Below are 16,129 nucleotides of genomic sequence, written 5' to 3'. Positions count from 1 at the left end.
ATCAGCGACCGGTTTTCCGGTCTCTGATAGTTACGTCGCCGGTCGCTGATAGTGATTCCGGTCTCAGAAAGTCAATTCCGGTCGCTGATAGTGCTGTCGCAGATACTCAATCGATGACGTCACCGGTCGCTGATACTTTTTTGTGACCAATTTTTTTGGTCGCTGTTATTTTTTTGCTGACGTCACGAAGAGGAATCTGCGACCACAATTAACGGTCGCTGAACGTAAAATCCGATCGCTGATACTATTCTGTCAATTTTTTTTTTGTTATTTACTTTTCTGTCAATTTTTTTGGATTTTTTTCATTTTATTTTTCAATCGATTCAAATGTAACATTAAATATCATACAAAATTACGATTTTATATTTGAGATACAACAGTAACAATATCAACACAACAATTCTAATTTTGTCATAGTATATATCAATTACAATTTCCTCAAAATGCTCAAGTCATGAAATAAAAAAAACAGTACATATTTCTCAAAATTCTCAATTCTAATTTTTTCCAAATTAAGCTAGTCTATTGTTATTTTGCCAAATTAAGCTAACCTATTGTTATTTTTCCAAATTAAGCAAGCCTATTGTTATTTTTCCAAATTAAGCAAGATCATTCCATAAAGAGACCACTACAGTTTTGTTCCTGAAATTTTCAAACATTTTGAAAGGCCATTAGAAACAAAACGAGCAATTACATAAAATTAACAAAGAAAAAGAGTTTGTAAATGTCACTTACGAATCATCAGCTATAGTGATATCACGAAAAGCCAATTCTGCTGTAGTGTAAGACAGGGAGAAAGTAAACGTAAATGACGACGATAGATTGGATAAAAAGGTACGTTATGGTAGCGCGTATGGCATGGTATAAAGTATAGACTATAAAATGTTCGTGTTCTTTGTCAGATGCAAAGCTGGCAGCGCCATTACTTTTTTTATGAATGCTGAACTTCTGCAAGATAGCAACTTGAACTCATCATCACTATATGGTACTTAAACTTCTTTTTATACCTGTGCTTGGGGCTACACAAAAAGTTCGTAGTTCGTGATTATTTGAGTTCGATTCGAAATAATTGCGTTCTAAAACAAATTAAATCAGTTCGGTTCGAATCTTATTTAAATCAAACTCAAACTGGGTATAATTCGTTCGAAATTGATTTGCAAACTATTTAGGTTCGAATCTCAAATAATGCAACTAATGAATTCGACCATCAATCTTTAATAATGCAGGAACAGAACTTATATCAGAGCTCAAATTTGTTAATATAATGGTAACTTATAATAGAAATATGTTTTAGCAGCGCAACAAATCCAATAGCGTAAAAGGTAAGAGATTCTTGAGCTGACCCATAATCCATAAGTGTGAATTCGTAAAAGGTAAAAGAAAACAGTGTGAATTTTGTTTCGCACGAAGAAAACTAATACATAAACTACCGGTATAACTAGGGCTGCAAAATAAAAATTATAGTTCGTAATTCAATCGACTTCGATTCAAAAAATTTGTAATTTGCAATTAATTCGATTCGAAATTAGTTCGCTCTGAAAAAAAAATCAAACTAATTCGGTTCAAATCTTATTCAAATTCAAACTCAAACTGAAATAAGTTCGATTCGATTCGATTCGTTTGCAGCCCTACATGTACTGTTACCATACATTTAGAATTCAAGATCTTTTCCTTGTGCCTACGGGCTTAAATAAAAAATTAAAAAAAAAAAAATCTTTACCTCAAAAAAGAAGAAGAAATTATTCAAGATCGAATGAAGAGTCAAGATAGCAATAGGTGGTCGCCTGGTCCTTGCAATGATTTGCTTCAGACCTACCAGTGGGGTCACGGATGGTATTTATATAGACTGGATGCATGTCTGGATCCTCTGTGCCCAATTTTCTTTATGCCTTTATCTAGAAATGATAAAAGATTAGATTAATCATTGGTTTGCAATTAGGAAGAAATTATTAAATTTATTTTTTAAGCATAAAGTTTTCAAATCATGCACCCAAGTAGGTACTAGATTTCGTTTTTAGTCTTCAACCTTCCATACCTAAAATAGTACTTTAATAAATTATACAATGATAAGAGAATCAGCATTTGATTTACATGAGATGTTACAGGTTGTAACTTTGAAAGAACAATTCTTCGTGAATATTTAATTTAATAGTTTGGTAACTTACCTCTGACCTTTACTAAAAAAAATATATATAGAAAGATAATGATAAAATTTTAACTACTATATATGGCCGAAGTAAGCAAACTAACTTTTAGTCTGGTGACTAAGACAATATTATCCGTGTAAGAAATATTTTGATTTAAAACTCAGATCAAAGATATATATCTCTGGATATTTAAAAGTTAAGACCTGATCATCTAATTCGTAATTTAAAATAACATATATGGCTGAAGCGAAGGACTAACTCACTGAGTTAGGGATATGATTGGAGCAGTTGAAACATAATTAATTATGTGAAAACACAATGATAAACTACAAATTAAATGTTAATCATAACTTGAAATGCATGTCATTTTCCTTAATAAAGGATTTGTAGCCTGCTTATATATGCCCTCCGGAATTTCAAGATCATTATAAGATATTAATGAAAATCCAAATTAAAGGTGGGAATTAATGTTACATTTACAGGTTAAATTAATTAAATCTTTAGTGATAAAGATTTCCAAACCCAAGAAAAATATAGAAACAAATGGATATTTACATGTACGTTAAATATTACAACTTATTATTATATCTATTAATAAACAAACCGAAATTTTTATTAATATCCAAAAAAATTATAAAATTACAAAATCTACCTAACTTTTCAGAGAAATTCGAAATCTGCCCTTTCGGTGATTAAATAACTGAACAAAGTCCCTCTTTCCGGTTATTTAGTCACTGGATCCAGAAATTGAGACCGGTGACTAAATAACCAGTTTCAAAAAATACAACCGAAACATTTTTGTTCTCTCATATTTAAATTTTAGCCATAAAATATACATTAAAATTGGATATGCACGAAAAAGTTAGATCCAGGCATGCTAGAAAGTAGAAACATCCGCAACAAATTAAAGAAACATTAATTTCAGCGATTCTGAGATCATGGTAAAGACATGGGTTATACATAATACATATATGTATATACATACGTAAGATACCATACTATACATGCATGAAACGCCGAGTCTCAGACATAAAATATCATCCTGGGTCAAGATTCTGATATGGGGATGGTCAAAGGGAAGCTAGCTATGCATCCATCATTTATCAGGACCACCATTTATCAGGACCGAGAAAGATACAAAAGCTGATCACACATGATTTTCATTTCATTTCTTAATTTTGTACGAATCAATCCCGGATTTTCTATTTCAGATTCTACAGGAGAGTTCATGTTATAGAGTCATGGTGCTGATCCATTGAGTACCAGCGAACCCATTTGTCAGTGAGTCATCAGCAAATGTGCCAGAGAATCCCTGAAACAGAGGATTTATATCAGTTTCAATGATACTGTTAAATGTAAGACCACTTTTATATCATTTCGCAACCTCATCAGGAAAAAAAACATGACAAAGAGCATCTTCTATCGCTTTCTTTCTCAGCCGCATAAATCTGACAGTAGAAGTGGGCTCTGGGTCCTTGTGAGGTCACTTTATTATCTATTATTTTATTTTTATTAAAGAGAAAAGGTAATGTCTCCCGAACTACAGTCTTTCAAAAATCTCCGTGTATAAAAGTCTTCATTTTTTAGTTTAGTTCTGACGCATTTTTAACTGCCACAATTGCCATAATTTCAACTGCTATAATTTCAAGTACAATATGTATGTCTACAGAATTATATGTGTATGTTTATAGGATAATATGTGTATGTTTACAGAATAATATGTGTATGCTTACAGGATATTATGTGTATGTTCAGATGAGGTGGTCCCCAACAGCTGTCATGCGTTTTCAACAGCTGTCACGTGTTTTTAACAACTTTCACGCGTTTTTATGTTTACGGGATTTGTTGAATTAGTTTACAGGATTTAGTATTGATGTTTACAGAATTAGTTAAAAATATCCGGAGATTTTTTGGGGACTGGAGTTGGGGGGACTGTTAGCTGCTTCCTTTATTAAAAGATATGTTTTATCTAATCTAGGAGTGGAAAAAAAAATTCTTAGTTTGTGATTCGATTTGAGATTGATTTGAGTTAAATTCGATTCGAAATTGGTTCGTTCTGAAACAAATCAAACCAATTTGGTTCGAATCTTATTTAAATCAAACTCAAACTTGCATATAATTCGTTCAAAATTGATTCGCGAACTATTTAGATTCGAATCTCAAATAATACAACTAATGGATTCAACCATTAATCTTTAATAATGCATGAACCAAACTCATATCACAACTCAAAATTGTTAATATAATGGTAATTTATAATAGAAAAATGTTTCGGCAACGTAACAAATTAACAATGGAATAAGTTTCATTTGACTAGGTCCATGCCGTGATTTTAATCAATCAAGTAGAATAAAAGATAAGGAAATCTTGAACTGGCCCATAATCCATTAGTGTGAATTCGTGAAAGGTAAAAGGAAACCGTGTGAATTTTGTTTCGCGAGAAGAAAACTAATGCATAAACTATTGGTATAACTAGGGTTGTCAAAAAAAATTATAGTTAGTAATTCGATTGACTTTGATTAAAAAAATGTGTAATTCGCAATTCGTTCGATTCGAATTTTATTCAAACTCAAACTAGAGTAAGTTCGATTCGGTTTGATTCACTGGCACCCCTAATCTAATCTAGTACTCCCAAGTATTTTGTTTTTCTTGCAAATGCCTTCAATCTATGATGGATGATTCCGATCATGCACCTCTTAATCTATCTGACAAAACAACACCCGTCTGATTTGGAACATCAAAACTCCATATTTTATGACGACAAGCGATCGAGCAGAGCTCAAACTATTTTAGGCTTTCAGCAGTTGAGATTAATCAGATTATGCACTATGACAAATTTTCTAGCCCCAATCATATTTTCAACAACTTCACTGATGCTTGCGTCATAGAAAAACCCCGTTTGGTAAAAAGCGCTTCATGTAAAAGGAATCATATCTTGGTAAATCTAACTCCGAGAGAGGGAAGGAGAGAAAGGCAGTACAACTTTACAAAATTACAAGTACGTAGTCGATCTATGCGGAGCCACAGAAAAATATGGAAGAAGAAAAAAGGTCTTATTACAACAGTAGTGTGAGGTGATCGCGGGACCCCTCTAGACCAGACTTAGCAACTTTTTACATTGTAATTTATAAAGTAAATAGAGAGAGAAGGTTGTGGTTTAATATCTGCCACCTCACAAAAGAGAATAAGACTGCGAGAGAGAGAGAGAGAGAGAGAGTTGTGATTAAGAATATATATAAAGAGGTTGGGAACAGAGCGAGGATTTAGGGTTTAGGGATGCAATGGAAGAGCAGTTGAATACTCTAGCTGTGACACACCTACTACAACACACACTAAGAAGCCTGTGTTTGAGCGAGAGTTCTCCCTGGGTCTATGCTGTTCTTTGGAGGATTTTGCCCAGAAATTATCCCCCACCCAAGTACATAATACACTCAATGTTCAATCTAGCTATACTTTGTAATTATTAATATATATATATTTATACGTGAAAGAGTATATTGTACCTTTTGTTTTCCCCTCTAAATTACAGATGGGATATCCAAGTTGGTGCTGGTCTTTTTGAAAGAACTCGAGGAAACAAAAGGAATTGGTACGTAATTGGTAAATGATAATTACCTTTAATGCATGGTGTAGCTTTTGTGTTTTGCATTTTTCTAAGTTAGGTGTTCACTAACCATCATAGGATACTTGCATGGGAGGATGGATTCTGCAATTTTGCGGCAAGTACACTTGCTTTCGAGTATAAACCTGGTGATGTGGCACAGCTGGGAGGTCTCCAGCCAGAGATATTCTTCAAGATGTCTCATGAGATTTACAACTTTGGAGAAGGGTATGTTATGCAATGCAATCGGACATAAAATTTTCTATTTGTAAATGTGTAATTCTCATCTGTTAATGTTTTAGCTTTTATTTATGTTATCCCACCTATATCTCAGCAGACGATTGCAGCAATTTTGTTTATTTTCTACATTTCAAGTGTGGTGACACGTCATATTCCATATCTTATTTTATTTCTTTTCTTCCTTCGTGAATAATAGTGTAATAGGAAAAGTTGCATCAGATTACAGCCACAAGTGGGTATTCAATGAGCCACAGGACCATGAAACCAATAATGTCGCCCCTTGGAACAATCCTGCTGATTTCGTGAGTTTCACGTATTTAAGTAATTAAAAGAAAAAAAAAGAAGCAAATACTTCATTTAAAAAAAGTTTCTTAATTTTTTTTTTTTTTTTTTTAACCGTTGCTTCAGTACCCAAGGACATGGGATGCTCAGTTCCAATCTGGTATCAAGGTAAGCATGAAACAAACACGAAATCACCTTTTCTCACCTCCTGTATATGCAATGCATATAGACGTTGCAGTACATTTTCCCTTTTAAAAAAGTTCAAAAAAAAAAGGAAACTTTTGCAGTACTTATTTCCGTCCATCAATAATGCAGACAATTACTTTAATAGCAGTCAGAGAAGGCGTGGTACAACTAGGATCTCTGAAAAAGGTATCTCCTCTTTCTCCCTTCTGTTCAAAGTTTTTCTATTCTGTGGGTCCTAGTTTGTCCATTCAACTATGGTCTATGCATGAAATGAATACACATATGATCCATGCGTGGTTAGTTCCCACTAAATAGCTTGCACTGATGCAATATGAAGGTGGAAGAAGATCCAAGCTACATACTTCTTCTGCGGAAGAAGTTTACATACCTCGAGAGCATACCGGGAGTACTTTTACCACATCCTACAACACCAGCAATTCCAGTTACGCCAGATAGCATGCAAGTGCAGATGCAGGAGTGCTATGACCAACAAATGGATTTTTGGGCTTACCAACAAGTGAGAATTATGCCATCAGTAAATAGCTTAGATGCACTTCTCTCTAAGCTGCCTGCAGTTGGCCCCACTTCAGGTCATATGTATGGGGAAATACCAGCTCTGATGGCAGCTCAGAAGCATGAAATGGAGAGAGCAGTATTAAAGGATGAAATGGAGGTCAATGGTGGCGAGGCTAGTGGCTCTATGAACTATTTAGTTAATGTGGCTAACCGCATGCTGTGATGAATGAGTCTATTGTTTAGTCAAATTTGATGTGGAGCTTTGATTGTGTGCATTGCCCTTTATGTAGGTAACTTAAATTCTAAACTAATGCTATCAGGCTATATTAGCTATAACCTAGTCTCTGTGTTATGACTACGGCCCACTAAACATAGTGATGTTCAGCAAACCACATATCAAGCAGGGTACAAGTTTCTTATATAAAACGGTCAGTATAAAACACCGCATAGGATAACTGACTTATAATGGAGTATATTAAAAAAAATGCAATAAGCAAAAACCTATTGCAGCCATACCACTCTGATTATATCCTAAACCCCAAGGTGCATCTTACAATTGAGAAGGTTTTGGTTTTAGATACAATGACCTAAAATTTACAATTGAGAGAAAAATTATATGGCCTCTTTTGTGACTTTTAATATAGTTTCTCCGTGTTTGATTCCCAAAAATAATTAAATAATATAGACAAACAAGACCTTTGGAACATTAGATGAAATAAAATAGAAATAATCAGAGTGATAGTAATTAATTTGCTATTTGAATTTTCCAAAGAAAATATAAACTATATTGAGCCTTAATTACTGCGCTAGGCAAGGCTAACAGATATTCAACCCTTAATTATTGAGCTTAATTTTCATCAACAAAAATATGAACTCTAGTAATTAATTTATCGTAGAAATCTAATTCATCATTAGTTTAGGACTCGGTGCATCTTATTAGTAAACTACATTTCTCTGGAACAGTTGATAATTTTACCGCCCTGCAAACATTACCTTTTTACACTCAGCATGCCCAGTGTTTATATTGCATACTCATAGTGTGTCAGATGTTATTTACACTTGCTCTTGTTGACGAGCTAGATTTTAAATTGCACAGTTTACAAAATAGAAAATAGCAGAGCAGATACGCAGAGAAATGATATACAAAGGAACAATTCATGCTTAATGACAAGAAAAGGGATAAAGATGGAAAGAGACACGACCTTATCATTGTCAGCTAATTTAATATCTACATCAAAGAACTGCTCTCTAATAAATAGGTTTCCTGTTTCCAATCAATTATAAGATGGTACCACTGTACCAGGCAGTACCATGTTCATTTAAAAACTGCAGTCATGTAATCTTCACCATAATAGTACAATATTTGCCATGATAATTTTATGCAAAAGATACCAAACTGGTCCCTCAAATCAGATCAAATTATGCTTTCAATAAAAATGATGGAATTGAGGCTACCTTATTTTGATATCACGGAGCATATTCAAGGCATCTTTCAGAGGGTCAATATGAGCAACATCTCTAAACCATATGTTTTGTGCACACCTCCTTAAAGTCGCCCACTCTGTAATGTAAGTATGAAACTGCTTCACGGCATTTACATCCATATCTGAACCAGTAGCACTCTGTAATTACATTCCAAAAGGAATTATCAATCAATAGTTAAAGAAAGCTCGTAAAAAAAAAAGTAATTATTGGATGGACAAAGAAGAAAAGGAGCTCACAAAAGTCGGTCCTTGGCAGGAATTGAGAATAATATAATTGAGGAGCCTCTCCTCTAGAATGCTGAAAATTTTACCAGTGCCGGAATGAAACGAGAGATCTTGGCAGGAGATGTCCAGTGAGATACCACGATTTTTTACTGTCACCTTATGGTGCTTTTTGAGCATGTGCACCAGGTAATAGCCAACCATGTTTTTATTACTACCATTGCTGTTGCTGCTATGACCCAGGCCACTAGCAAGTAGCCTTTTAGGAGATCTTTCTAAACTGGAGAAATCACTGGAGAAGAATGAACTACAGATGTCAGGTAGGCTAAGTAATGTGCTGGCCTGATCATCATCTGTCCAGCAATTACACAGTGCTGATCCATCATCTTTGCAAATAAAATAAAATGTCACACAAATGCGCATTAAGTAAATCAGAAGTGACAAAGAAGTAATCGAACAATTTAGATTCCTTGACCTGATATTACATCTTACCTAAGACAAATCCAGCTAGTGGAATCTTGTATGACGGAACACTCCCACTGGAACAACTTTCAAGCACCAACACATTCAGAGTCAAAACCTGTCATCATCAACTGAATTAATGACTACTAGAGCACAAAGCATATTTTTAATCTATATTTGGAATTCGTGCAAATTAGAAAATATATACCCTGCAGTGGAACCTGGTAACTTTTAAATCTGCATTGTGAAAATCAGAGAACAATCCCAATGCAGGAATATTACATAATGATTCAATTAAATCAACCCTGATCATTTGCTGGTTTGGTTCTACATTTGTTTTGACTTCTCTGACTGAGTTAATTTCAATGTAAGTCGCTGGTGTCAGCAGCAATTTCCCCCCCCTGTTTGAAGAGCTGAAAATGAACAGATAAAAAGTACATTAAATGTGGTACTTTGTCACTAACGCATAAATTATCAAACAACAAGAGCAATAACTAATAAATGAAAAACATGCATTTAATAAGAAAACAAATCAAATCGATGACAACAGAACAGTGTATCCTTCCAAGAACTAGCCCAGGATGTGATTATATGAAGCTTTCAAGTTTTGGACAATAATGGCATGGAATAAGCTATATGTACAAACACTGACAAAAGAAAAAAGGAAATAGAAATGCTAACCATGTCAACAGGAGTCGATGAAATGTTGCATTTGCACCAGTACCAATTCCAACAGGATATAGCTTCCTGCTCAGGTTACCTCTAATGATCACCTACGAAGGAACAATTGACTCAAAACACACAACAGAAAACAAGGTAATAAAAGGAAAAAGCAGCTATATAGTAGAAAAACAAATAATACCATCTGATGGTCATCTGCTAAATGAATGCAAATATTATTTCCGCTTTGATTAGAGTTTCCAGGAGAGTTGGCCACAAAAAATTCAGAATCACAATCGCTAACATGAAAAGCATCTATTTTTCCACAAACTGATATAAGTTCACCTTGAGCCAGTCTCTCTCCTTCCAGGTCTCTAGAGCCATAAACTATCCTACTTCGTTGAAACATAAGTTGCATGCAAGATGACACAGATTTTAAATCCACAATTTCATGGAGCTCACTCAGAGATTTTAAGAGCACAAGTTCATCCAAGGAAGTTCCAGAAGGTTCCCTCTGATGTATATCATCAGAGAATGAAAGAGACAGGCTCCGAAGGGTATTTTCGGTAACAATTAAACTTCCACCCCTTTCTAGACATTTGCACTCTCTGGTTGGACTGAAGCCTTCAAAGCAGTTGAGAAGATAACAGCTGCCAATTCTAAGTAACTGTCAATAGAAAAATATTTAGAAAAAATAACCCTTAGTATGGATACCATACTCAAATACTACATTTACTGGTACCAAAGGTACATTAACACCTGGAACAATTATTTAAGAAAAAAGAAATGTCTGCTTTGATTCAATTGGGCCCTCAAATTTTTTTTGGGTTCAATCAGCCCTTTCCATCACTGAGATGTTAATTTTTCCGTTAGATCTGCTGACATGTCATCTAACAGAGATTTAATTGTATGAATCATTAAAATAATAAAAATATAAAAAAATAACATGAGTAGATTTGGAGAGAGAAAAGCAAACCCATCTCAACTTTCTTTCTATTCTCCCAACTCTCTTCCTCCCTTTCTCTCAAAAAGCATGCCTGCCATTGTTCAAATTTGCTTCCACTTTTCTTTTCCAGTGCACTTATAGAATGACTGCTCCAATTGCTTTACTTTGGTAAGCTGGCTATCGATTAGTTCAATCAATAAACCCTGCCTCCATTGGTTAAATCAACACAATTAATTTGTAAGCAGCAAGCTCGTTTAGTCTGGTATTAATAAGTTCAGTAAACTGGTTTAGGAGTTTTGTCGCTTTATTTACTCATGATGTTGCATGGAATCTGTCAATTGTAGCTTTATTAACTAGCAAGCTTATTTCGTTGCTATTTTTAATCATTACGTTTGTTGATCACAAATTGTCCATACACAACATGTAAATACTTAAGACTAAGCTGAGCACGTCAATTAAGCACTTCATCTCACCTACTCAAATATCTACATATGAGCTTTGAAGTGCTAATTTCTTCAATTTGTATCTGCAAGGGCATACTGGCCCCTGAACACAGAATCGACCAAGAAAAAAAATGCAAGCAGAGAAACCATGGAGTTTATTGTTTTGAAGCATACCTTTTCTGATTTCTGCCTTTTGACAAGATGAAGGAAAAACAACATAAGAGATTGTACAATCAACCATGGTGGTGGAGCTCGATTTGTGCAAACCTTAAGAGGAATTTGGATTTTGACAATTCATTATGATGGAGCAGGAGAAAGGGTCTAGAGAGGGAGAGTAAGTTTTGGGTGAATCTAGGATTTTAATGTAAAGAGAGAGAAGAGACAAGAATAAGTAACAGATGAAGTGGGAGATGAAATTTTTAGACAGGAAGGGATGAGTCCATAAAGGGAGAAGAGAAATTAATATTTTGTTTTGTTTTGTTTTGTTTCTTTTATAAAAGCCGAGGTGATATAGATTAGATTATTTTTTAAATATGACACATCATCGGAATTAGAGTATATATGACACATCAGCAAACTTAACGGAAAATTAACATTTTGGTGAAGGAATGAGCTGATTGAACCAAAAACTCATTAAGGGGTTGATTGAACAAAAAAAAAAAGTTCAAGGGTTCAATTAAATCAAATCGAATAGTTCAAGGGATTAAAAATGGACTTCTTTTTTAAGTAAAAGACGAGACAAGAATGCTAATTTAACCTGGTACTTGGAGAAGCTTTCACATTTAAATTCCAGAAGAATCCTTGTAAGAGATTTTGCATCAACCAAGCAATTCGAACTATCACCATCAAATTTATTTGAAGTTATTGCTGAAACACCTCTATTTCTCTTGGAAAGAGAACAAGGAGCGAGACATGGTCCCTTTGCAGATGCTTCATTGTGATCTCTTCTTGAAACTCTTTTCAAAACATCTTGAAAACCATTTTCAAGTTGGATAAGTTCACCATTTTCAGAAAGCTTGAATTTGCAAGGGAAGATCAAAGCCTCGGCAAAGAAACTTGAACATCTCGACATGGTTGGATTGATTGAAAACTGTATGCAATGCAAATCAAATGAATGTCTGATTAATAAAGATATACCCCAAAATGCCCATAATGACCTTCCTTTTCAACTCTTATCTCTCACCATATATGAGCAGCAATTCTAGCAAATATAATTAACACTAAAAACAGACTTAAATTAATGAGTCTTACATTATTGGTCAAAGGGAACTTGTGAGAAATGACAAGAAGGTGAGCACCATGGTTAGCACTATGAAGCAGATTGGAGGGTACATGAGATGGAGAAGTAAGACAAACTGAGTTCTTCAAATAGAACTGAACATAGAGCACAAGACCATGTATCTTCTTTCTATAGGTGTGGCTTTTAAATATAGCACTACATGATAGTGGCTCGCCAAAGTCATAGACTGAAGTGTCTGTTTCAATTCTGAAGCCTTCTAATACAACTTTGTAATCTCTCACCTGATGAAGAATAGAATTATGATTAAACAGAAGGGGAAAGATATACACAGATGACAATTAAGGGTACAGCATGATGCTACAAATTATTTGAAAAGAAGTAGAATATATTAGAAAATTAAAATTAAGCCACCTCATATATGGTTTGAACATTGACATCAGATGGTAGATCTGGAATTACAACCTCTACGTCTCCAGTTGCATCAACCAATGACAACCTCCCAGAAGAAGAACATGTCTGAATTTGGGGGAGAAAAAAACCAGAAACAAAGACAAAGAATGAGTAATTATCAATTCCAAAAACATTTGCATTTTATTGTTGATTATAAAAGAAAGTACAGTGAAAACTGAGAACAACAATGCTAAAGAGCTCAACTGAAAAGAACATTGAATTGAAACAATTGCCAAAAAAGATGATCCAAGTTTATAATATGATTCCAAGCTATAGCATATAAAGAAACCAACCCGGATATTTCCCATTAGGATACACCCAAAATCGTCACTTGGTATTATCCTTCTAATAAAGCCGGGATATGATATGCCATCACATGTATTGTAACAAATATCAGAATTTTCACTCATTTCAGATTGAATAGCAATCCATAATTCTTCACATTTCTCCACAAAGTTAGACAGTGGCACTACCTAACAATATGTAAAGAAGAATTGATTAGCTTGAAAGAGTTAAATTCAGATACATGCTCTAATAACAGGCAGATTTGATGTTTCTTACCAATTTGCATATTGCCTGATCTTGTCCAGTGCTGTATGTGCACTCATCATGGTTAGAAAATGTCCCGAACATGCTGTTCTGTTAAAAGAATAACAAATTTCAAAATTATTATAATAAAAAGAAATTAATATTAAAGGAGGGTTCATGTACCAAAAGTTGCCGCAACTCACCTTCTCCATTAAATTTCATAATTAGGCTAATGTACTAACGTTAGCATATTGGGTAACGGGTCAAATTATGTTTTTTAATCCCCGAACAGTCAACCTAAGCGACTCAATATAATATGCATATCAAAATCTTGTAGAAACCAAATTTTACTATTTTTATAATTCTCTTATTATATTTTATTTTTGAAAGATGACCCCAAATAATAAAAGATAAAAGTGCTTGCATATCTAATAAGGCCATCTTTCAAAGATCCAAAAAGATAGTAAATTTTGTTATTCTGCAAGAATTTGATATGTTGATTAGATTGGACAGCTAGTCAACCGTTCAGACATGAATAAACATGATCGACTCATTAGCATATAGACCAATATGTTAACATTGGTACACTAGCCTAACTCCTTGTTCTTCTTCATAAGTGATGCGTCCACAATAGTTATTTGAGTTTGTTTCACACAAGATCAAGAGTACATAAAACAACGGACTAAGTGAAGGATCTTTTGTAATCATTTGTTGGCATCTTGATCTTTGTATAAAATGAACTCAAAAAAATCATAAAATGCTAGCAAGATTGACAGTTTGGATTCATGGTTTGGACTTTGGATTTTGAAATGTCAAGGCAAATGAGAGGTTGAGGCACTGATATCCACCCCGAATAGAATAATGCAAGATCTATTTAAACTCACATGAGGATGAAAGACATCTGGAGGCAAAGATCGACTCATATATGTTTGGACCAGTCCTGCACTCTGTTAAGACCTTATGGATACATATTATGAGCTAATATTCTTCAAATCATTAAACAAACTGAAACGCCCAGAAATCTAGTTAACAAATTAATTTTTCATGCTTAAAGAGACAATTACATTGTTTGAGCCCAGCAATTCCTTGTCAGGTAGAACTGTTCTGAATTTAGACTTGAAGCATGACACCGTAAGAAGGGCCCTGAAAACTAAAGAAACAAATAAACAACCAAATAATAATGAATTCAGCCCGTATGGGATCAACCATCTTGAAGAGTATTACCAAAATTTAGTGGATAACTTCAGAGATTCAACAAAATTTCCCAGAACACTCTTCTCTTTAGTTTTCACAAATACCCTACAAAATTTGAGAATAACAATGTGAATAAATCATTAATCTTACTTAACAAGATCCCAACTTTGTAAAAAGGTATGACTTACTTTGTATCAGAAAATGCAAATGAGTCGATGTGTATTCTAGTCATAACACAAGTACCAAGAATAATAACCTTTGCCCATGCAAAATTAGCACGCACCACATGAAAGTCTCTGACAGATACCTAGAAGCCATTAGTAAATAATCAAACATCAGCAATAAAAATCACGAAGTTTTCATGTTAAAAGAGATCGAGGTAGAGTTCAAAGACAGAGTACATACAATAGCACCAATCCTGAGAGAATGGTGTGGTACAAGAAGTGTATCATGAATCAACAGCCAAACCTTCTTATCCAATTCAACTACCACACCATGCAAATAAATTCCCGTAACAATTCCTTTATAGGCTCCTCGAGAACGGTGCTTAGTAGGTAAATCACTCACAATGGAAGCACCTAATGAAACTTTGGTTTTAATTGTTGATACCAACATGATGTGTGATTCATTCCTCACTACTACCATTCTTTTTTTCAATCCTGAAAGGTACATTACCTTTCCAACAAGCTTAGCAAAAACAGGCCGCCATTTATGAGTAGGTTTGATAAAATAGACAACTTTTGACTCAGTAAACTGATGCAAGACACTCTTTTCATTCAAACGCCTTTTAGCACAGCTGTCACACAAACAAGTGAGAATTTCAGCAAGAAATCCAACAGAATCCCCCATCTCAGCAGTTTCAATCGGAAGAGTGAAAGTAAGGCTAACTGATTTAACCACACCAAATGCCGAAGAATTGGCTTTCACACCAGAATCTTGAGCCAATTTAAGTGGGAGAGAAAAAGACCTGCAAGGATCTGTATCCAGGGAAGGAAAACTCCATTGGATAATTTCTAACACTCCTTGACTGTTGCATTGCTCGATTGGAAGATAATTCCAAGCCATTACATGAATCTCTCGGCCAAGTATACCTGAATCAAAATCGACAATGTAGCAACAGATTGTTGAAGAAGAATCAGAGAAAGAGAGGCAGTGGTTGAGGCAGGAGCTGGTGCGGTGATCGGACAGCTCAGAAAAGAAGTTGACAGTGCCAACGAGGAGCACTGGGAAAGATATTGGGTTAAAGGTTTTGCGGCTTGGGTTTGGGTTCGAGAGTAGGGTTTTTTCGAGTTTGATCCGTTTGAGAGGTCGAGAGGAGGAAGGTTGGAGTGAGGCAGCGCCATTGACGGGACAGTCGAGGCGTAAAAGGTCGGATACAGAGATATTTGTTAGGGTTTCCCCCATGGTGTGATAGCGTGGATTTTGGAGAAGCCAAATGACTAGGGTTTAATTAATAGGAGGAAAAGAGGCGGGAATGGAACCGGACAGTTTTCCCTGAAAAACGGAGACAGCTTCCTTCGAAAGCTTC

General features: G+C 34.8%; 2 protein-coding genes across 4 annotated transcripts; one reads left to right on the top strand and one right to left on the bottom strand.

The window, feature by feature from the left end:
• Positions 1-5,316: 5,316 nt before the first annotated feature.
• On the top strand, positions 5,317-7,305 carry LOC144557712 (protein RICE SALT SENSITIVE 3-like). The gene is made up of 7 exons (XM_078306272.1): positions 5,317-5,565; positions 5,677-5,736; positions 5,830-5,976; positions 6,185-6,290; positions 6,397-6,438; positions 6,586-6,642; positions 6,794-7,305. The coding sequence occupies exons 1-7, from the start codon at positions 5,429-5,431 to the stop codon at positions 7,193-7,195; spliced, it is 951 nt and encodes a 316-aa protein (XP_078162398.1). The 5' UTR covers positions 5,317-5,428; the 3' UTR covers positions 7,196-7,305.
• Positions 6,587-16,129, bottom strand: CTC1 (conserved telomere maintenance component 1). 3 transcript variants are annotated; one of them, XM_078306267.1, is made up of 17 exons: positions 15,007-16,123; positions 14,790-14,908; positions 14,632-14,706; positions 14,472-14,550; positions 14,292-14,354; positions 13,441-13,518; positions 13,173-13,352; positions 12,841-12,945; positions 12,441-12,710; positions 11,947-12,279; positions 10,003-10,467; positions 9,822-9,913; positions 9,349-9,553; positions 9,171-9,258; positions 8,694-9,064; positions 8,428-8,594; positions 6,587-6,878 (listed from the first exon to the last, which is right to left on the bottom strand). In XM_078306267.1, the coding sequence occupies exons 1-17, from the start codon at positions 16,003-16,005 to the stop codon at positions 6,869-6,871; spliced, it is 3,699 nt and encodes a 1,232-aa protein (XP_078162393.1). In that variant the 5' UTR covers positions 16,006-16,123; the 3' UTR covers positions 6,587-6,868. The 3 variants fall into 3 exon arrangements, with proteins under 3 accessions (XP_078162393.1, XP_078162396.1, XP_078162394.1); XM_078306270.1 differs by lacking the exon at positions 11,947-12,279; XM_078306268.1 differs by lacking the exon at positions 6,587-6,878 and having other exon boundaries at positions 8,131-8,594; positions 15,007-16,129.

Source organism: Carex rostrata, chromosome 8 (genome assembly GCF_964058835.1).
Source record: "Carex rostrata chromosome 8, lpCarRost1.2, whole genome shotgun sequence".
Taxonomy (NCBI): Eukaryota; Viridiplantae; Streptophyta; class Magnoliopsida; order Poales; family Cyperaceae; genus Carex; species Carex rostrata.
This window is presented reverse-complemented; position numbering and strand designations above follow the sequence as displayed.